At 41.5% G+C, this 22,239-nt stretch overlaps 2 protein-coding genes across 3 annotated transcripts; both read right to left on the reverse strand.

Annotated features, from left to right (window-relative positions):
* Positions 1-4,419: 4,419 nt before the first annotated feature.
* On the reverse strand, positions 4,420-15,290 carry LOC103480350 (GTPase IMAP family member 7-like). The gene is made up of 2 exons (XM_008435240.3): positions 14,956-15,290; positions 4,420-7,050 (listed from the first exon to the last, which is right to left on the reverse strand). Exons 1-2 carry the CDS (start codon positions 14,960-14,962, stop codon positions 5,870-5,872), a joined length of 1,188 nt encoding a protein of 395 aa, XP_008433462.2. The 5' UTR covers positions 14,963-15,290; the 3' UTR covers positions 4,420-5,869.
* A 100-nt stretch (positions 15,291-15,390) lies between these two features.
* On the reverse strand, positions 15,391-20,579 carry LOC103480351 (myeloid-associated differentiation marker homolog). 2 transcript variants are annotated; one of them, XM_081599017.1, is made up of 3 exons: positions 20,445-20,578; positions 18,811-18,936; positions 15,391-16,796 (listed from the first exon to the last, which is right to left on the reverse strand). In XM_081599017.1, exon 3 carries the CDS (start codon positions 16,679-16,681, stop codon positions 15,833-15,835), a length of 849 nt encoding a protein of 282 aa, XP_081455143.1. In that variant the 5' UTR covers positions 16,682-16,796; positions 18,811-18,936; positions 20,445-20,578; the 3' UTR covers positions 15,391-15,832. The 2 variants fall into 2 exon arrangements, with proteins under 2 accessions (XP_081455143.1, XP_008433463.2); XM_008435241.3 differs by lacking the exon at positions 18,811-18,936 and having other exon boundaries at positions 20,445-20,579.
* Positions 20,580-22,239: the final 1,660 nt, after the last annotated feature.

Consider the following 22,239-nt stretch of genomic DNA (forward strand, 5'->3'; position numbering starts at 1 on the left):
GTGGAGTGGACGGAAGCCAGATTGGAATTGTTCATATAAATTATTGCTGTAAAGATGAGAATGGAGTTGAGCAGCAACTGTCTTTTCTAGAATTTTTTAAATAAATGGAAGATTTGAGATAGGACGAAAATTATTGAGTTCATTGGGATATAAACCAGGTTTCTTAAGTATTGGGGTTATTGCTGCAGTTTTGAGAGCCAAGGGAACAACAGCAGTAGTAAGGGAAGAATGTATAATTTTAGTGACGAGAGGGGACAGAGAGGGGAGGGTCGCTTTAACAAGAACAGTGGGAAGAGGATCTAAATGGCAGGTTGAAGATTTAGATTTTTGAATTAATTTGGTGACATCATCAACAGAGGGAAGGCTGAAGATCGAGAATGAATTGGTAGGAACAACTGAAATTGGGATAGGTGATGTTAAGGCGAGACTGGGTATAAGTTCCTGATGGATAATTTATATCTTAGAAGTAAAAAATGATACCAAAGTGTTACAAAAATCAGAGGTATACAGGAATAATCTCTTTATATTCAGAGAACGCTTATCTTAAGACATGTTTTCTATATGTAGATTCTTTTTATTTAATCAGATCTTTTCATTAGATCAACTAGTCTCCCAGTTGAGTTATAATGATGATAGCAGGTTGTTTTGTCTTCAGCCGTTGGGAAAAATCTTCAGGATTTTACAAGAATCTACAAATTTAGTTGGTTCTGAACACATGGCTTGCTAAGAGCACACTGAACTTAAAGTATGTAAAATTATGACAATTTTAGATTTAGTGGGACTTTAGACTTTTTCTTAGAAATACTTTCTTGAAATTTGCTGTTGACATTTTTGCTTTGCATCTGACTTTTTCCCTCCTGGTCGGTCAAGAATGAAGAAACCAAACAGACAGTAGGGACACTGGGATTCAACACTGTCATCCTGGAGTAGCAGGCTGCCAGCACTTCAGCGCCTGAGTGTTTGGCAGTAATTGTACTGCACACACACACACACACTCACTCACACCTAGGGGCAATTTAGACAGACCACTTAACCTAACAGTCATGTTTTTGGACTGTGGGAGGAAACCGGAGTACCTGGAGAAAACCCACGCATGCACAGGGAGAACATGCAAACTCCATGCAGAAAGACCGGGGCCGGGAATCGAACCCAGAAACTTCTAGCTGCAAGGCAACAGCTCTACCAACTGCGCCACTGTGCAGCTCCTGGTGTGTTCTTAATAACTCAAATTAAGAACACACCAGATGATTCATCAAACAGTCACAAAGTAATCTAAACAATTGTAAATATATAAATTACAGATTTTGGTTCTAAACTAACTTAAATATATTCTAACTGTCCAAAGCAGAAAAATAAATTGGTAGAAATTACAATTCACAAAATTTAACATATATATATAACCTATATATAACCTGGACAAGTGGCTGCTCCAAGCTGGTCAAGAAAGCTCACCAGTGCCTCTTCTGAGAACTCTGGGAAAGAACCAACTGTCCTCAGACATCCTGGTGAACTTTTACTGCTGCACCATTGAGAGTATCCTGATGAACTATATGACAGTCTGGTAAGGGAGCTGCTCCGCCTCGGACCAGAAGCCGCTGCTGCAGGCAGAGGGTGGTGAAAGCTGCCCAGCCCATCAGCAAAGCACCACTTCCTGTCATAGAGAACATCTACAGGAAGTGAGCTCTGAGGAAAAACCTTGAAATAGGGAAAAACATTTTTGAATTTATTGTGACAGAGTACACAATAAAAGACTCCAGTGACCGGGTTCCTTCCCCACAGCCGTCACACTCCTGAAACCCTTGACATCTACACAACTGATGGCTGTATTCTCATACACATGTGTAGCACCCTAAACCACTCTATGAGGAAAACTAAAATGGTGGGTGCTTGGGTTCGACATCAATCAGGTACACCCTTATGTATACAATACCACTGACCTGGTTTGTAACGAATATGACCCAGAGAAACAGAATTTCAGGCAAAATCATTCAGCTTCACTTTATTAACTAAGGTGACAGGGAACCCTCACTGTTAATCACCCGTTGAACGGTAAGCTGTAAACACTCTTTAAGATTTAAGGAAAACAAAACAACCACTCCCCAGTCCTGCCTTGGACGAACTGTCCCCTTTACCAATAAAATGGTGAGACCAGAAAAAATACAGTGCAGCTTGCGTCACACTGCTTCTTTTTCTTACAATATTTACATAATAGCTGAGTAACAATAGTTTTAATCACCAAATAAGGTAATTACTCAATAGTGACCTTTATATTATTTAACTATTAAGGTGAAGGAAAATACCAATGTATTTCTTTCAGGAAGAAGGATACTAAACATTTAGTAGTTCATCAATGTATGCCTGAGTAAACAAGAATTTACTTTTAATATACTTGTATCTTGTCTTGACGATGTAAGATTTCTATTAACCTCAACGTACAGTAATTACAGCAACCTCAGTTTACCACTGGGCTACACATGGATGGATGGATGGATGGATGGATGGATGGATGGATGGATGGATGGATGGATGGATGGATGGATGGATGGATGGATGGATGGATGGATGGATGGATGGATGGATGGATGGATGGATGGATGGATGGATGGACTGACTTAGCTATTAGTCACTACTTTATATATTGTTTAAATAATCTACTCCTGTTTATAAAAAAAAACTATATTTGTGTAATATAATATAGGTTTAACAAGCTCATCTATCTATGCTTTATTCCAATCAGATTAGTTTGACAATGTACAACTAGATTCCATTAATGACATCATCCCTCCAGTCCAGTTTCCTCCTGCAACAAAAATTCATGAAGTAGTGATTTCTCCTCCTCTGACTTTTCAGTTTGATTGGTAAATATTGATATTCTATATTCTAGCACATATTTACTCATAATAAGTAATATTTTCTTAATATTAAGCTTTTATATCTTACTGAGATAATTAAGTACAAAAACACTTAAAATAAGAAAAATATTCTAACATAAATCCCTCTTGGTGAGAAAAATTATCTTGGCAGAAAGAAAACAAGAAAAATCTCCTTAATTTAAGATATTTAATCTTACTAAGATTTCAGTTTTTGCAGTGTAGAAACAACTAAATAACTGTGTTCACATTTCTGGGAGTTTTCTTGTTCTCTTGTCTGAGGAATTCTGCGTGTTTCTTGATCTATGAATGTATTTGACTTTTTTTGTAAAGTTGTTGGTGCAGGTGGACTAGTAATATTTGAAATCTATTTTAAATATTTTTCTGCTACCTACTGATTTTCCAGTGTGATGGTTTCCTGTTTAGCAGGAATATAATTTGTAAAGCCAACAGTTTACAATAAGCACATCATGATGTAGACCAGAAAGCAGTCCCTAAGAGATCAAAGCGTGTTGTGGATCTCAGAAATGGCCATTGTCTTGCTTTGACAATGATTTTGTAAATTATGATAATTTAATGCAAAGTGGGCATTTTTAATGAACTTTCAATGCAACTTTTAGAGCAACTTTGCATTAAAAGTGTCATTATTTAACAAATGACACTTCATGACAACAGTCATAAACATTCATAAAGACTTCTTTATGTTCATGACAGGTGTTATGTCATGTTTATGACAATGTTATGTCAGTCTTATGCACACCCCTTCAAATAAAGTGTTACCTAAAGTTGTAATCATTGGTTGTTCTTGTCTCCAACACAGAGCTTAAACTTCTCTCATGCCTCAGTTGTGCTGCCAAGAGGTAAAAAGTGTGAACTAGACTAACAGACTACGTACATCTAAAATAGAGGTTGCCACTGTGCTGAAATTTAGCCACATTTACCCAGAGAAGACAAGGGTTTTAGTCAGAGGAAAACTATGTTAAACAATGTTGAGAGGTTCCAATCCAATGGCCGCGATAAAGCGCGTCAGACCACAGAAGATGAGGACAACAGCTCAGGTGGGAAACATTGTAAGGAGGATGTAGATGTAAATGTATGGTTAAATGAGAACTTGCCATTTATAAGTATGAGGGAAGGAAGTACAGTTGTAGTATACAATGTTCTAAATAGACTCCAGGTGATAGTGTGTTTGGGTGACATCTCCACACTGGATACAGACACTTTGGTAAACATTACTAGGGAGGATTTAGACCACTGTGACAGGGTTTCTGTCTTTTCAGAAACATTTTGGTCCAAATCTTTAACCATGCCCTTTCACAGTGCAGGGGTATTTGCTGTTCCTCTTGATATTTGCTCTGAGGCTATAATAAGGGCTGTGAAGGAGTTCAGCAGTCAGGGAGGACGAAGTGTGAGCAGAATCATTCTGATAGACAACAGAAGGCATGTTGTAAGGGCCATGCTGTTATCACTGACTGCTTTGAAGGGTGCAGTTAATCAGAAACAGCATGAAGAGAATTTTTTGACATCTTGCGGTCTTGGGCTTTTATGAAATGTTGGGAAATCTTGTGAGTTCTGTCAGACAAAAAGCTACATTGGACACAGTAAAGATGCAAAATTACTTTTTAAATATGCAAGAGTTTAGAAGGTAAAGGTAATTTTACATATAAATAGCACATTTTTAGCAACAAGACAATACAAAGTGCTTTACAGGAATTGAAAGGAAATACAAACAAAGTAACAAACCAAAGGAAAGAGCAAAAGTAGAAAAAGTTAGTAATCTTGATCCAAAGTATATAAAGTAGATACTCCTATTCAGGGTCGGTAGATAAGTATAAGTAAGCATCCTCTGGTCTAATTCATTTTCTGGTCTGGAAGAATAGGAGTATAAAAAGTGAAAGAACCATGTCAATGTCAAACTACAACTTTTACTTATCCTAACATGTCAAAAATAGTTTAAATATGTGCAAGACGTTTGTGTTTTGTTCAAAATGAATTATACAATCAAGATTATGCTAACCGGGCATTAACCTTTTTTTTCCTACTTTTTATTGAAATAATATTCTTTTTGCTTTGATTGATGTAATCATTTATCTGTATATTAACAGATGTCTGGGAAGACAAGTGAATATATCTAAGAAATGGCAATAAAACAAAAAATTATATAGCCACACTCCTCTTTTCATTTCTGTTCTATACCTCTCTCCTGCACAAAAAGCAAACAGGTTTCTGAGTTTTTCCCTTTTGCAACACAAAGTCATCAGGTGGATGGACATCATCAGCCTCAGGAACAGTAGAAGTTTGACAGGCCACAGTATCCACAGCAAACACTGTTTTAATGTTATGCTGTAATACTGTAATATTCCTCTCCATCATTCCCAACCATGGATTCAGGATTGTGTACGGACCATGAAAACATTAGCCTGGGCATTACTTTCTTATGCAATTGTGCTCACTTTAACACTGTTACTTAAATTGTTACCCCCTCTTGTGGACATTTAGAAATTTACAGTTGACAACTATCAAATTCTTAAGCATAACGTATGTACATCTGGAACGTTAACGGGATTTCATTGTCACTTCCTACTTATCTCTACTAATGAAATTACGAAATCCTCCTTCAAAGTAATTTCATTCAAGAAAACTGAACAAATGTCCTTTAGTTTGACTGCACTGAGTGGATCTATGCTTTGTAATTCTTGCTATGGTTTTATTAGAGTACATCAATTGTTATTTTAGCATTTCTTTCCATGCTCTCAGCTCTAATGTGATTCCTTGCTTTTGATTTTCTCATATTACACAAATTATGACCAGAAGATCAGAAGCAAAATAATCAACATGTTAATCAATATTAATGAGCGTGACAAATCTGTACAGGGGCCAGAAATGATTGTAAGCTTAAGTGTACTCAGCGTAAAATTTATAGTTAGATTTCATAAATGACACATCATCCCTCCAGTCCAGTTTCCTCCTGCAACAAAAATTAATGCTGGAAGGTGACCTCAGTAAAGTTTGTCACGAAGTAATGATTTCTCCTCCTCTGACTTTTCACATTTTGGCTGTATAACTTTGTTCCAGCCCTGGTGAACCGCATCTAAGCAAACCTGTGCCTCATTCTTCACAGCCTCTGCTGTTTTCTGTGCAGCTTCCTTTGGAGTCTCTGCTCTCTCAGCCACATCGTATCCAGCTAAAGCCCCTTTAACCGCACCTGTTGCAGCAACTGCTCCTGTAAAGGTCAAACACGTCGCTGCTGGTACCACACCGCCCCCTAGTGCCGTTCCTCCTACCCCCAATGCCATCCCTGCTGAAGCTGCAATTGTTTTGCCCACTGCCTTCCTCAGCTTTACTGGCTCTGAAGATTCCTGTAAAACAGTAAGGACTGCACCAACCATAACCACCACACCAAACATCGCCCCTAACAAAACGCCAACACCAAGGGCTGTACATCTGATCAAGAGCCTATCAGCAACCCTTCTCTTGGCCTTTTCTCTGATATCTGCTTCCGGCAGGTTTCCTGAAGCCAGTCGAATGTTCTCCTCCTCTTCTTTTATTTCTTCCTCGGCCGCCTGCAGCAGGTCATTGGTGTAGCATTTGCCCTCATTTCCCTCCACCAACGTGTCAATAGTTTGAAGCAGCCTCTCCATCTGGAACGGGTTGCTCCTGTATTCCTCCTGTGGCTTATCGTTCCAGTACTTGTTGTCCATGACGTGGCAGCGGCCGCCACACTTCTTCACCAGTTCACTCACAAGCATATTGTCCCCGACAAACTCCTCGATCTGGGCCCCGTCAGGCAGCTGGTCGCCATGAGTGAACACCACCACTGCGTATTTCAGAACGTCTTCAGAGAAGTACGTGCAGATTTTCTCGACAACGGCCTTCTCGTGCTCTGTGAATTTCTCCACCTTGAGCACAATGAGGAACACATGGGGCCCAGGAGCGCACTCCGTGATGCACCTCACTATCTCAGGCTTCAGGTCCTCCTCCGGCCGGTCTGTGTCAAAGAAACCCGGGGTGTCGATGACCGTGAGGTTTCTCCCACCGACGGGCCTGGTGATGGCTTTGCAGAGGCTTGTTTCAGAGTTGATCGTGTGGTTGGTCGTGAACAGCTGGTCTCCGCATATCGTGTTGGCCAGGCTGCTTTTACCAGACCCGGTTTTTCCCAGGAGGACCATTCTAATTGGTTCTGCAAGCAAGAGAGAATAAAGTTGATTAATTGTATTTTTTGCGTCCTCCATACTTTTTTTACTGCGTGTAAAAATAGTATTTGTCTTTCAGTGTTACATGTATGCATAACTTCTTGAAAGACCAAAAAACAATACACAAAAATGTCCTAATTCAAAGTGCAAGAGACATTATGCAGACCCCTCATCGTTTCTATTGGAATGAAGAGGGAAAGTAATGGAAAAAATTCATTAATTCATTAATCCATCATCATCCGACGCAATTCCTCTACAAAGTTAGGATTTTTGATCATCTAGAGCAGTGGTCCCCAACCTTTTTATTACCGCGGACCGGTCAAGACTTGGAAAATTTTGCTGCGGCCCAGGAGGAGGGTGGGAGGGGTGGGGGGGTGTTGGTGTTCCCGCTAAATCCTGAATATACCCAATATTGTTCTCTTGGAGTTTTTATCGCAGCCTGTGGGGGTTTTTCCTGTCTGGGAACGAGAACACAACCTGCTGAATGTGACGGGTAGCCAATCAAAAAGCGCGGTGACGTCAGAACAGAGGGGAATCCCAAACAGCTGACATATCACGCAACTGAGTTCGATGGATATCGGAGATGATATGTGGAAATGTTTATTATTAAATATAAAGGTCATTATTATGTTTATTCAGTTAAAAATGTTAACTATAAAAATGCTAACTGTTCTGCTCCGATCTACTCTGCTTTGCTCTGAGTTCGTCTCCCGGACTTCTACACAATCGTTTTTAAAGTTGGACTGCGGCGGCATTATCCGCCTTCATCGAAGCGTGTTTGGGGTGTGGCATCGGCGCACCCATTTCACCTCCTGCTGTGGCGAGACAAGCGGGCCACGCTTGGTCCTGATGTTTTAATTTGCATTGTCTATTGTTGATTTTCTATTTCTTTACTCATTTTGTTTTACGGCCCTTTTTGTTCTTTATTTAGTCGGGCTGATATTGTTTTTCTTATTAGGTTTAAGATTGTTATATTGGTTAACTGCTTCTCTTTTGTTGTTTTGCAGTTGCTGAGGTCCGGTGGCGGTGTTGGTGTGGTGACGGTGTCTTCCTCTTCTGCGTGCTGTGATTTTTGAGTTTGGGTTGTCTCACTGCGTCTGGTGTGTTAAAGGGTTTTTTTTGGTTTGCTGTGTTTGGCGGATGCCAACCCCATAGCGCCCCCTCCGGCCGGTAACCTCAGCTACTGCACTTTCTTCTATTTTCTTTGACTTTTCTTTTCTTTTGTTTCATTCTTAAAAGAAACAAAAGAAAAGAAAAGAATATTTTAAAAATAATTTAATAAATGGTTTTTTATCATTTTGAAACTGTCTCAGATGTTTTAATGGATGCATAACTGAACCTGTGTGCCTTAAACCAAAGGAAATATTCCCTGGGTGAAATTCCCAGGGTGGCGTTGTTGGGCAACCTATTAAAGCTAAAAGTTCACCAAATCAGTTTCCACCTAGTGTCACCACACACACACACACACACACACACACACACATATATATATATATATATATATATATATATATATATATATAGAGAGAGAGAGAGAGAGAGAAAGAAAGGTAGCGAGCATTTTACTTGCACACACACACACACACACACACACACACCTACTAAGGCATGCTACTCTGTGTTACTGACATCGTGGAGATTCCTACACACGTCTACATCCCGGAATAGCACCTGACCCAAACTCTTGCCCGAGTTGTTCTTGAAATCTGCCTTTGAAATACAATCATGAAGCACTTTTATCCAAAAGGCTCCTGAATGACACAAGCCAAGAACTTCTGGGTTCTGGACCTGAATAAAATGATGTATAAGTGCATGCCTAGATTGCTCTTCTGCTTTTGTTTCTTATGTTTGGTAAAGTAGTCACAGCATTAAATCGTGTGCAAAAATGAATACAAATAAATATAACAAGTCCCAGACTGTTCCTAGCATTGTGCAATGATTAATACATTAATAATCCTAATGAATTAACACTAATTTAAAATAATAGTTGATAAAAGGCTTCAGACCATTTATACCAAAGCAGGTATGGAGAACCACAAAAGCAAAAATTAAATCATCTACAAATCTATTAATTTCTCCATGTTAAATAAATAAAAAGTATACCATTTTATTTAAGTATTTATGTCAGCTTGAGTCATGCAGAGCTGATCTGATCATTTTCATAGCAACGATCAGAAGCAAGATGTTGAGCCAGAAGTCCAGTGAGCTCACTGATGAGGTCATAGATGACATTATGTACATCACAGTAGATCAAAGCAGTTCTAATGCATGAATGCTGGAATCTCTAAGCATCAGTCAGGATCCAGACACTTCTTGGAGTTACAGATTTGTGTAGAGCAACAATGTTTAGTTTTGCGACTGCGCTTGTTCCCCTGATATTCCCGGTTGGTTGGGGCATCGGATATGCCGTGACGACTGGGATGAAGAAAGTGTGCAATCGTTTTTTTCCAGGGAAGGATTCCAAAGAAGAAAACGATCAGGATGAAGAGGACGATCTGTTTTGGAAAGGATTTCCATCCAGTTCCAAAAAACAAACCGACCCGGCTGGGGAGGTTTGTTCTCAAAAGGCGATGGATGTTGGGACCTCGGACTCCATCTCGTCCTCTGTACGAGACAGTACAGAGGATGACAGTACTGTCTCTGGACAAACCGACCCGGCTGGGGAGGTTTGTTCGGAGACAATGGTACACCGTGAGGATGTGAGTTCAGTCGCAGAAAAATCTAACCCGGCTGGGGAAGATTTGTCTGCGGCTGATCTCGCAGCCAAAGCTGTGGCTGAAGTGACAGCCAAAGCTTTGGTTTCGCTGGTCCCATCGCTTTCCGTACAGAAGAGTCCTCTGAAGGGCACTTTCAAAGGGTCCTTTGAAATACAAAGTTCCCTGGACGGGGAACTTTGTATTTCAGATAACGGAGTTGCTCATTTATCCAACAATCCACCTCTAAATGCAAATGTTTCCGTTGATGTCGAGGTTTCCTGTTCTCCTGATGTTAATTCAGTAGATAGCGTTGGCTCAGATCTGCTGGATGTAGGGAGGACATCTGCAGGACAAGGACAAGCGGAGGAGAACTTCTTCAAGTTCTCCGATGAGCTCCAGAACAGCTGGGTGAACGCTGCTTTCCAGAGCATCCTAAACCTGAGCATCACCAAGCGGTGTCTCGCTCGGGAAAGGGTTTTTCTGGAGGCATCGTCCATCCCCTGCTGTGGGAGTCTCATCCTCTCAGCTGTCCGTCAGCCCGGCAAACATTTTTGTCAGATAGACCTTTCCCCAGTTCTGATGGAGCTGAAGGAGAAGAAGCTGCCATCAGGCGTGGGAAAGGACTATGACATCAAAAGTTTGCTGGAGTCTGTGCTGGTCTGGCTGGATTCGTTTGGCGGCGACACAGATAGAGAGTTGTACGACAACGACTCTTGCTCTAACTGTGGAGCCACTTCCCTCAGGCTCTTGAACAACGGCGCCATGATTGCCCTTCCACCGGTATTATTTTCAACCAGTATATCTATACTGCTTGAATACTGGTTGGATTTGGCTTGCAAACGCCGTTGTTCAGGCTGCGGGTCACCCTGGCAGAAAAAACACTGCCTGACCGATAACAAGGTCCTGGTGTTTTTTCTGCATAGGTTGACCAGAAGGTACCAAACAAAAGTCACTCAGACCATCGATGTCCCTGCAGAATGTGGGACGGAGACGTACCACCTGTCCTCCGTCATCTGTGGGGACCCAAAGCTGACAGACTTCTACTGTTATGTAATGAAAGGAGAACGAACCATGAAGGCAGACAAGGAGCATGTCTTCACTGCAGACAGTGACTGCAGTGAAGACATGTCCAACAACGGTTTCATTTACATTTATGAAAGGAAATGATCAGACACCAGAGGACAAAAGGTAAAAAGATTTGACAGGTTTCCTGTTTGCAGGTTTCTCTCCGGGCACTCCGGCTTCCTGCCACAGTCTGAAATCTCCACTGAAATGATCCAGTAGGCAGAGGTGGACCCTGGAGGCGGGTCCGGCGGGCAGCACTGATGCAGGGGGCAAAGTCTCCTAGCAGGAGACTGGGTCTTTAGTCTCCTGCTGGGGGGAGCACGGGGGTTAGCACAGGGAAGCGGAGGCAGGACAGAGCACAGGGAGGCGGAGGAGCAGCGGCAGACTCTGGAGACGGCGGCGGAGGAGCAGCGGGAGGCAGCAGATGAATGGCGGGAGACAATGTGTCTCTCTCTCTCTCTTTCTCTCTCTCTCTCTCTCACACATTTTGCTTAATTTCGCAAAGATTTGAATCAACTCTCTTTGAAGCAGCATGACAAATACGATGACTAAAAGTTAAAGCTCTTAAATCTGCTTGTTTTACAACAAGCAGATTTGTATGTGTGTGTCTGTGTGTTAGTTAGTTAGTTAGTTAGTTAGTTAGTTAGTTAGTTAGTTAGTTAGTTAGTTAGTTAGGTAGGTAGGTAGGTAGGTAGGTAGGTAGGTAGGTAGGTAGGTAGGTAGGTAGGTAGGTAGGTAGGTAGGTAGGTAGGTAGGTAGGTAGGTAGGTAGGGTTTTCCGCCGCAACACGCAAACTTTCCCATTCACTCAGTGCGTTATAGTTACATATCGCTTAGGATTTGTTGCTGCGCGCTTGCGCAGTGTGAAGGAAAGAGGAGACCAGCTGCACAGGCAGGCTGAGAAATGAGATGCAGGTGGATCGGTTTGTGTGATTGGCAACAAGAGACCGTGATCGGCGATAACCCATCATACACTTTTTCACGGAAATCGGCCGATTATGATCGGTGGCTGATCGATCAGCACACACACATAATAAATTCCCTTCTCACCCTCCTCGGGTGGTCTGTTTCATCCTCTGAGCTCGGGTCCTCTACCAGAGGCCTGGGAGCTTGAGGGTTCTGCGCAGTATCTTGGCTGTGCCTAGAACTGCACATTTCTGGACTGAGATGTCTGATGTTGTTCCTGGGATCTGTTGTAGCCACTGCTCCAGTTTGGGGGTGACTGCCCCGAGGGCCCCGATTACCACAGGCACCACTGTGGTCTTCACCTTCCAGGTCTTTTCCAGTTCCTCCCTGAGTCCCTGGTACTTCTCCAATTTCTCATGCTCCTTTTTCCTGATGTTGTAATCACTTGGTATTGCTACATCCACCACAACGGCTTTCCTCTGTTCTTTATCCACCACCACAATGTCCGGTTGGTTCGCCATTACCATCTTGTCTGTCTGGATCTGGAAGTCCCACAGGATCTTAGCTCGGTCATTCTCCACCACTTTTGGGGGTGTTCCCCACTTTGATCTCGGGGCTTCCAGTCCATATTCTGCACAGATGTTCCTGTACACTATGCCTGCCACTTGGTTATGTCGTTCCATGTACGATTTCCCTGCCAGCATCTTGCACCCTGCTATTATGTGCTGGACTGTCTCAGGGGCCTCCTTGCACAACCTACACCTTGGGTCTTCTCTGGTGTGGTAGATCTGAGCCTCTATTGCTCTGGTGTTTAGGGCCTGTTCCTGGGCGGCCAGGATGAGAGCCTCTGTGCTGTCCTTGAGTCCAGCTTTCTCCAGCCATTGGTAGGTTTTCCTGACATCAGCCACTTCAGTTATTTGTCGGTGGTACATCCCATGTAGGGGCTTGTCCTCCCATGATGGTACTTCCAGCACCTTGTCTTCTGTTCCCCATTGCCTGAGACATTCGCTGAGCACATCGTCCGTTGAGGCTTTGTCCTTGATGTATTTATGGATCTTGGATGTTTCATCCTGGACAGTGGCTCTCACACTCACTAGTCCTCTGCCTCCTTCCTTACGGCTCGTGTACAGTCTCAGGGTGCTGGATTTGGGGTGGAATCCTCCATGCATGGTTAGTAGCTTCCTAGTCTTAACATCCGTGGCCTTCATCTCTTCCATTGGCCAGCTAATTATTCCGGCAGGGTATCTGATTACTGGTAAGGCATAGCTGTTTATTGCACGGATCTTGTTCTTGCCATTGAGCTGGCTTCTCAGGACTTGTCTTATTCGTTGGAGGTATTTGGCTGTGGCTCCTTTCCTTGTGACCTCATTGAGGTTGCCATTTGCTTGTGGTATTCCCAGGTACTTGTAGCTGTGCTCTATGTCTGCTATTGTTCCTTCTGGGAGTGAGACCCCTTCTGTGTGGGCGACCTTCCCTCTCTTTGTAACCTTTGTAACCATCCGACCACACTTCTCTAGTCCGAATGACATCCCAATGTCATATATATATATATATATATATATATATATATATATATATATATATATATATATAAAAGAGGTGTGCTGATCTATCGGCCATATATATATTTATATGGATGGTAACCGCCTGCATGCAGCAAGCCGACCAGTAAAAACATAACATTCAGTCCGTTACGATATTAGGTTTTCAGGCTTGATATTTTGCGATTATTAATAAGCCTCTCATAAACACAACGGTGGTTGATTAGTTAATTTTAAACTTCTGCTCTTAGTTATTTTGGTAATGGAACCGAAACGCACAGAATTGCGCAACACCTTGTTGAAATTATAATGATTATTATTGTTGTTGGGTCATTAATTTGAGCACGTTTTGTTGATTTTTTTGTTGTTGTTCTTTAATAAAGTTACCAACGTTTTGATAAGCCAATCAGATGAGGACGTGCTGGTCTCAGCGTCCTGGCGGCCTTCAGTTTGTCACCTGCCGAGATCGACTCAAATTTTCCGCGATCGACGTATTGCAGACCTGCTCTAGCAAAGCACGAACAGTTCAGAAACAATGGGAAATGAGAAAAAGTTATTTATTAACTGATTAAGTCGTGTTTTAGATTATTCTTGAAAAACTAATCAGTCACAGCTGCACAGTGAATCCACTGACTTTTTACAGTCAGCAGACAGCCGCTCCTCTCTCTTACAGGTACTGCGTAACCCCGCTAAATCTTTTAGGGGTACGCAGTACCCGACCGTAACCCCCTACTTTCACCCCTGGATAAATCCATTCTCCTGTTTCTTCTCTGGGCCTTTTCCCCTTTGCAAAGACACTTTCCAAAGACATCTGATCTGTTTCTTACTCATTTTGCTGCTTGTGGGCTCAGTGTTGGCGCGCAAGTAACCGAGAGAATCCGGTTAAAGGATTTTCAAAATAAAAGATCCTCCAGACTCAAATAATACACAAAACAGAAATATTTCACTATTTCTTGTGCGGCGCGGTACCAATTAGTCCACGGACCGGGGGTTGGGCACCACTGATCTAGAGCATACAGAGATAGAGTTTTGGTTGGTGTGTGTTAGTAATGCGCAATAAATGAATTTAAAGAAATTACCTTTTCTAAACTGTATCTAGTTTATGTTCTAGGAGTTAAATGTGAAATCTGTGTGAAAAGTGGAGTCAAAGGTAATCTCCTCCACAAGTAAAGCTTAGCCCAGGCTGAGTCATCAATGGGAAAGTTATTCCCAACCCACCAATAAAAAATAAAACCATATGTCCATTCCAATGTCATTAAACTACTATAATGGGAGCTTAAGGAAACTTTTCAAAAACATAAATCTGCAAACTAAAGAAAAAGCTGAAACTGAATCATAATAATTCTTTTTTCAGCTAAAAGACAGACCGGAAAACAAACATCGGGTGTATTGCCCATTCGTTTTAAGAGTCTTTCCACGTCGGAGTAGGAACAGCCTTCAGCTGATAACTACCCAACTTCACTCAAGCAATTTCTCCTTGATTGAAAGAAATTCCTTAAAAATAACGATGACTGTCATGGTCGCTGAGTCAGTCAATCATGTCATAAAACAGTCAAGAAACTGATTGAGAATGAAGAAAATCAACTGGTCACAAAAACTCAAACTCTGTTTTTCCTTATACACATGTGATACTAAAGCCTATTCAGTTACAACACTAAAGATTTTTACAGAAAATAGCGACTTACCATTCATTTTTCAAAAGAAGCTGAGGACTGAAGGACCGGAGAGGCAGAGGGTGTTTGAATTAGCTTCATGTATTCTGACAAGTGGCAAAGGTTTCACTTCCTGAATTGTTGCATCACACACAAGGCAGTCTCACTTTTATCACTATTCACAGTTCCTTCGACAGCGCATAAATCTGATCCGATAAACGATCTGCTTCTCGACCTAAAATGTCTTGCTTGTTTACAGCTTCAAAATGTTTTAAAAAAAATAAGCTGGCATCTTTCAAGCACAACATTATTTTAAAAGAAAGTGTTTCTTCAGTAAGAGGTTTTCCTGTTCTCTCTTTCAGACCGGAAATATTAAACAGCACTTCGCATACCAGAGCCTTGAGTTTTCTGCAACCCTGCTTCACTTTCCACCACCACAGAAAAAAAGGGCACCAGCCCCAAGACTAGTTAAAGATTTCATACACTTTATTCTGATCAGCAAACATAAATCACAAACATTTAAATATAAAAAGGCAGTAAAAAATATGACAGACAAATACTGCATGTTGGGTTATTATAAGTGTCCAAACGCCGTTGGTATTCCTTTGTGTTCCAGTGTGTTGACCCTTTTTTTTTTTTCCTTTTCGGTTACACCCCTTGGAACAAAAACCCACACTAAATGTTTTTTGTTTGTGTAATACTTGCTTCAGACACAATAGAAATAAATCTTTAAAAAAGCCACTTCACATCAAAACAGAAAATACTGTAAGGCAGCATTGTGACTACGCAAACAAACACACATGTATTTGGTACTTTCTTAGTACAATCTAACATTTGGAAGATTGTTTGCCTTCTGTCATGAATTCACCATCAGTCCCCCCTCCCCGGGGGTCCTTTGTCTCAGCTCTGCTCAGGCGCTCACAAACACCAGCCTGGCGCTGTAGGCCAGATCGGCGAGGTACAGCAGGAAGTTGAGAGCGGTGAGGACGGCCACGGTGATCAGTTTTGTCTGGTCTCCCCCTCTGCTGTACTTCTTGTCGAATTGGAAAATGGGCCAGAGGATGGTGGCCGTCAGGTACATGATGACGGCCAAGAGCCCGTAGGCAGACAGGAACTTGGAGAAGGGAACGGGGAGGCAGCCGGTGCACTCTCCCACGCACAGCACCACCACGGCCATGGAGAGGATGAAGCAGATGCAGTACACCGCCATGCACCACTTCAGCGCCGGGTGGTGGTCATAGGACACGGGGTCGCTGACCAGGATGAAGATAATGCAGGCAACAAAGGTTTGGCACACCTTCATCAGACCTGGAGCAGTTTTCATGTAACCTGCCACTTCTCCTGGCCTGGCCTTGGACAGGCTCACCTCCACCATGTAGGCAACTGTTGCCAGGCAGGAGAAGACCGTGGACGCGATGCGATGATCGCGCGTGTCCTGGGAGACATACTGGCTCTTGAGGAAAAACACAGGGAAAATGATAGAGGCCGAGAGGCAGAGGAGGGAGGCGTAGCAGGCGACTGTGATGGGGAAGTTGGACCAGGAGACAGGGATTCGGGACTGGAGGCTGCACTGCTCCACCAGCAGGACCAGCAGGGTACAGGCGAAGCTGAAAGCCCAGCTGAAGATGCACCAGTCCGCCATACCTCCGTGGGGGAGACTGCCGCCATTTGCTACCACACTGAAAGCGGTGCAGGTGAACAGCACCGCAGCGATGCGCACCCATAGCAGCTGGGATGTTGGGAACCAGGTCACCGGCATGGTGGGATGTCAGTCAGGATCGACTACGTGAGTCTAGGATCGCAATGTGACTTTCAACTGGATCCTGTGTTGGCTTCCTGTCGGGCACTTTCCCTCTGTTGGAATGTGTCAGTCTCTGCATACAGAAAAAATAAGATCAGAACAAATTGACGCAATTTTGGTTGCATGGTTTCCTTAAATTCTAAAAATAAACCCAATATCACTGTGTTAATGCTTTCGACAAGTGTCCAGAGTACAGTAGCTTGAACTTTTTTAGCACAACCATGAACCTAGTAATATGTGACAGAACAACACCAGGCAGGTAGCTCTGGCTCAGTGGGATGAATAGTCATCATGCAATCAGAAAGCTTTGGATTGAACTACAGTCCCCTTTCCACCACATGTCAACTTGCCCTCTTTGGGTCGTACCACATGACATCAATTGGATTTAAGCTTGGTCTTTGATTTGGTCATTGTAATATGTAAGTAAGTTTTGATTTAAAGCTAACAATTCCTCTGGTTTTCTGGCTGTGAGTATGTTTGTTTTCCCATTGGAAGGCAGGCAAACCTCTGTAGCCGTCTTAAGTCTTTCCCAGCCTGTAAGCTTCTCTTACTGAATTCTCCCGGATTCTTCTCCTCAACGCTAACCTATGATGTTTCACATAAAGTGATTCTCATATTGGGCAGAAACTTCGTGCTGGTCTATCTTATAAAACTCAGTGAAAATACGTTGAAGCTCACGGTTCTAACAGACTGGTCTCAAACTATAGTCCTTGAAGGCCAGTGTCCTGCAACGTTTTGATGCGTCTCTTGTCCAACATGGTTGAATAACTAAACTCAACTGCCTCTCTATAGCATGCAGGTCGAGCTCTACAGAGCTCTGCTAATCAGCTAATATTGGAGCCATTTGTGCTGAAGGGGAGAGACAACTAGAAGTTGGAGGATACCAACCCTTAAGGTCTAGAGTTTGAGGCACTGTTTTAAATGTAGAAAAAAATAGTGAAGTAAATGAAGATGCATATTTAGTTCTTAAGGGTTGCGATATTTGAACTAAACCCTTAAGATGTCAAATTTGATGTACTTTCTTATATAAAAAAAAAAGACCACCTAAATTTACACTTCAAATGTACTGACTGATGAGTTTTTACGATCTTCACTGCACAACTTCAGTTTGAGTCTGGGCAAGTTGAAGGAACAGGACTGAGTAAGGTTTCCTGTTCGTGATGCAACACGTTCACGCAGGAAGCTGAAGTTTGACTGCTAATGCTTCAAAGAGTTGGAAAGTCCCCGAGATTAAACAAAAAATGTAAGAGCAGTGAAGTTTCACAGGGTTGACTCTACTGCCCTCTTGTGTCCTTTTTGACAAAGAGGCAAACATATACAAATAAGAAGCAACATTGCTCAAAAACTTACTTTACTTTCTCATTTCAGACCCGAGTGTGTTTGATATAGAAATTAGCCGTACCCAAAATCAAATTGTCACTTTTTCAGGTTGAAATTTCCATCTTAAACTTCAATAACATCGCCATGTGCGAAAAATCAAAGCCTACAAACGGTTTGTTCTATGACACATATGGATAATCTTTTAATCTGTTCATTTTTCCTTTGATTCAGGCCAATATCTCAATCACAGAATCTGAAGCTTTTTTTTTGTCTTTTATGGTCAATGTTTGTTACATTTAATTATTGAATTGGCACAATTTTCACACAAAAAAAAAAAATACATGGATTGTAATGCATCAAGTTGGCCTGTGATTATTCTCTCCCACATTACTGTGTTTTGGTTCAAATGAAGAATTCGGATGTTTGGATTGTATCTCATATTATCTCTCGTTTGGCTCATCATCATTTTCCATTTCCTCCTAGATTTTTTAAATGTTTTTTTAAAACATTCTGAACATTTCAGATAAAAACAAAAAATCACCTAAACTTTTGTGGGGCGGAAGGGTCAAGGGACCTAGACCAGTTTGGATCAGTGAAATTTGTCACTTGTAACTTTTGACATATTAAAACCTGAACTGGATTATCCTGGCCAGGTTTCACAGAAAAACAATATAAAAAGAATAAAAAGCAATATATCACAGGTGTCAAACATACAGTTTTTAGATGTGTCACAGGTACAAAACACTGGAATGAAATGGCTTAATTACCTCCTCCTTGGGTAGATCAGTTCTCCAGAGCCTTAATGACCTAATTATTCTATTCAGGTGTGATGCAGCAGAGGCACATCTAAGCACTGCAGGACAGCGGACCTCGAGGACTGGAGTCTGACAGCCCTGCAATAAATGATGTTGTAGCTTTATTTATCTGCATTTACACCTATAAATGCAGTAAAGTGGTACCCTATTTTTACCTTGATTTTCAATGTGATCAGATCTATTTGTAATTTTTCTGTGAGCAACTCAAAAAGCATATTAATCAATGAATCCGATAGAAAAACTCTTAATTTGTGACCTGGCAAACCCGACATAAAAGACACTGTGTGCCACTAAATCAACATAGGGGAACAAAAGCATGTATTAGTGGCTTCCTATGCAGCTTAAAGTCTAAACTTTTGCAGATATTACAAACTTAAATGTTGGTTCTTGTTAAATTTAAGGAATGCCGTAGGGACAATGGAATAGGGAATCAAGTACAAAATATTTTTACATACCGAATTTATTGCCATATTTTTTTCCCAAACTTGGAAAAACACTGATAATAGATTTATACTTTTGAAATCTACTTTTCATCCATATTTGTAATATTCCAAAAATCTGTGTACATTTTAATAGGTTCCACTTTACTGTGATTTGTTGCAAAATGAAGTAGTGGAATATATTTTTTTTTCCCCCAATTTAATTTCAGCTTATGGTTTTACCAAAATTCTTCTTTTCAAAATGTCCAGATTTTTATTTATTTATTTATTTATGTATTTTAAACTCGTCTAGCGAAACGTGCTTGTTACTTCTCTCCAGGAAGAAGGTGTGGCCCCTCTGATGCCTGGCAACAATATCTGTTGCTTTTGCCTGAAAATGAATAACTTCACCAGCCTTAAGATCCCGTCGTAGCTCCCTTCCTGTCGTCACGTTGCAGAATTAACACACAGGAAGCTGATGCTGCTGTTTTAGGGCCTAACTACCTCAGGAAGCAGCACAAAACTACATTTTATTTATTCTAGAGTCGTCAGAGCAACCAAAGCCCACGGTTTTTTGTTGTTGTTGCTCTATGCGCCCTCGTTTCTTCATCAAGCACACGGTGTTTTTGGTTTAATGTGAAAACTACAACCCACAGACCATCACCAGTTTCCGAGCCGAGAGGTGTGGGTTGGTTCAGCAGCGGTGAGGATTGTGGCCTCCTTGACAGGAAACCAACTTTGGGGTCGATTTCTAGGTTTGATTAACAACCTAGTTTATACACAGTTTCATTTTGACTATACCGACATTGTGAAGAGTCAAACATATTGTCATACTGGACGCTAGAATGGACGAGTGAGATTTTTTTTATTTATTTTTTTTAAAACCGCATACCTGAATCCCCAAACCACCCTACTTGTTGCCATCTTTACAGGATCAGTTTTGCACAAATATAACAGCGGAACATACTTTCTGACTGACCACGTACCGTAGTATACAGATACATTTGTGAATTTTTAATAGTAAGAGGTGCATACCACACCGCGCCCATCTCTACTGTAAACATCCCGGGTCCAGCAAAAAGAGAATAATAAAAGCGTTCATCAAAATGACATCTTTATGAGAAAAAGGGGAAACAAACACGTGACTTTAGGGGAGCTTTAGCTTACCTAGTAGACTCGGGAGTTCCAGCTCATTGTCGTCGCCGTAGGGCAGAGGTTTCCGTGAATGCATCAGTCTGAATCCCACGCCCCGCAGTGGCCATATTTGGTAAAGTGTTCAAAGCGTCTCCAGGCAGCAGCTTTAGGTCACTTCCCCTGTTCGAGTGTTCATACCTCGGATAAAAAAATAAAAAAAAAATTTGAGTTCAGACAAGCGAGGTCATTGTGAGCTCATAGCTGCTGCGTCAGTTCTTCAATTTTGCTGTATAAGGAATAGCAACGTCTGGCGTTTTAATCGTTTGAATGCAAGGCTTTGATTTACAAAGGGTGTTCCAATAAAGCTTAAATGTCTCCTCATAGGATAGAATATCACACCAGAAGCAAGTTAGAAGTAAAAGGAAGTACGCAGATTAAACCCGAGGAGTAATAAAAAGTAATTGTTATTACACATTAAAGCAAATATGTTGTTGTAAACGGAAACAACCTCAATTTTTCCTGTAAACGTAAATCAGAAATGCATCTTATTGCTCCTTTATTCGGCTTTGTAATATTTCCTTGACTTTGCCACAGTTTTTATGGAGAAAATTCGTTGGATTTGACTACATTTAACCAAGAAACGCATCATGAATGCAGTGGCGCTCCTAAAGGTGGGAGCAAGGGGCCATGGCCACCCCTGAAAAACATACTGACCACTCCCCCGAATGAGTCATTCCAACAATTTGGTGACGTTTCAAAACATTTTGTTAGAATTTATCTCCCCATCTATAGGAGGGCTTTTAAAACTACAAATAAATGACATGTATGGAACCATATTAACTTTGGCCAAATATTTGTCGTACGATTTGTCATCACTGTGATGTTCACATTTTCTGAAATGCAATTTTCCCTTATCTGCTCAATAAATGTGTACTGGAGAATCGTTCTGTTTGCCAGCACATTTCTTTTGCAATAAAAAGAAAGTACAATAGAACTTTCTCAAGAAAAAATTTGGAAATTCATGTTTTATTGAAGAAAAGAGAATGATGGATGGATTGGGTGTGAGGAAGGGTCATCTGGGGAGAGTTGTTGATGGAGGTTTGGGAGGAGGAGACCCTGTGTGGGGATAATCAGGAAATAGTGTTTTTTTGTTGTTGTTTTTTTTTTACATAGAGCAACTTGAATCAAAGAATTAGTTGGTGAGCACAAGAACAGAAATTTTTTATTTTTTATTATTTAATTCATTTTTTTTAATTACATAATACATTAATGCACACCAGGTGCTGGCTACCAGTTGGAGTAAACTGCAACAGTAATGGAATATCACCAGGCAACGTTAAAACTGGCAAAGCTGGCTTGTCCCTGCTTGTGAATCATAAAACAAAGCGCAGAGAGACGGTAAAGAAAAGGCACCTTAATCCCGCCTTGAACTGTTTTGTGAAACGGATTAGAGATGAGTCAAAACTGGATCACGACAGCTAGTTCACCGCAGACTTCCAGCTGCGGTGTATTCAGAAGACGAATTTCATGAGCTTCCAATCAGAAATATGTCAAGAACGCTCCCTGGAATCAGATTTTCAACTGGCAAAGTTTTAGATCTGGAGCAGACCCAAAGAGTGTGTTGGCAGCATGAAGCATGCTGGGATTGTCTTACATTGTATCATATTGTACTGTAGTTAGACCCACACCAGTGAACAAATTAGTGTCTTGCAACTTGCAAATCCAACTTGCTACTTGGATGTAACATCAATTCTATATACAAGCGTTGATTTCTGAGACGAATCGAGTGTGTGTGTGTGTGTGTGTGTGTGTGTGTGTGTGTGTGTGT

Source organism: Poecilia reticulata, chromosome 18, assembly GCF_904066995.2.
Source record: "Poecilia reticulata chromosome 18, P_reticulata-male-v2, whole genome shotgun sequence".
Taxonomy (NCBI): domain Eukaryota; kingdom Metazoa; phylum Chordata; class Actinopteri; order Cyprinodontiformes; family Poeciliidae; genus Poecilia; species Poecilia reticulata.

Coding starts and splice junctions, on each gene's coding strand:
- LOC103480351 (XM_008435241.3), bottom strand. CDS start 16,681: ATGCCGGTGACCTGGTTCCCAACATCCCAGCTGCTATGGGTGCGCATC.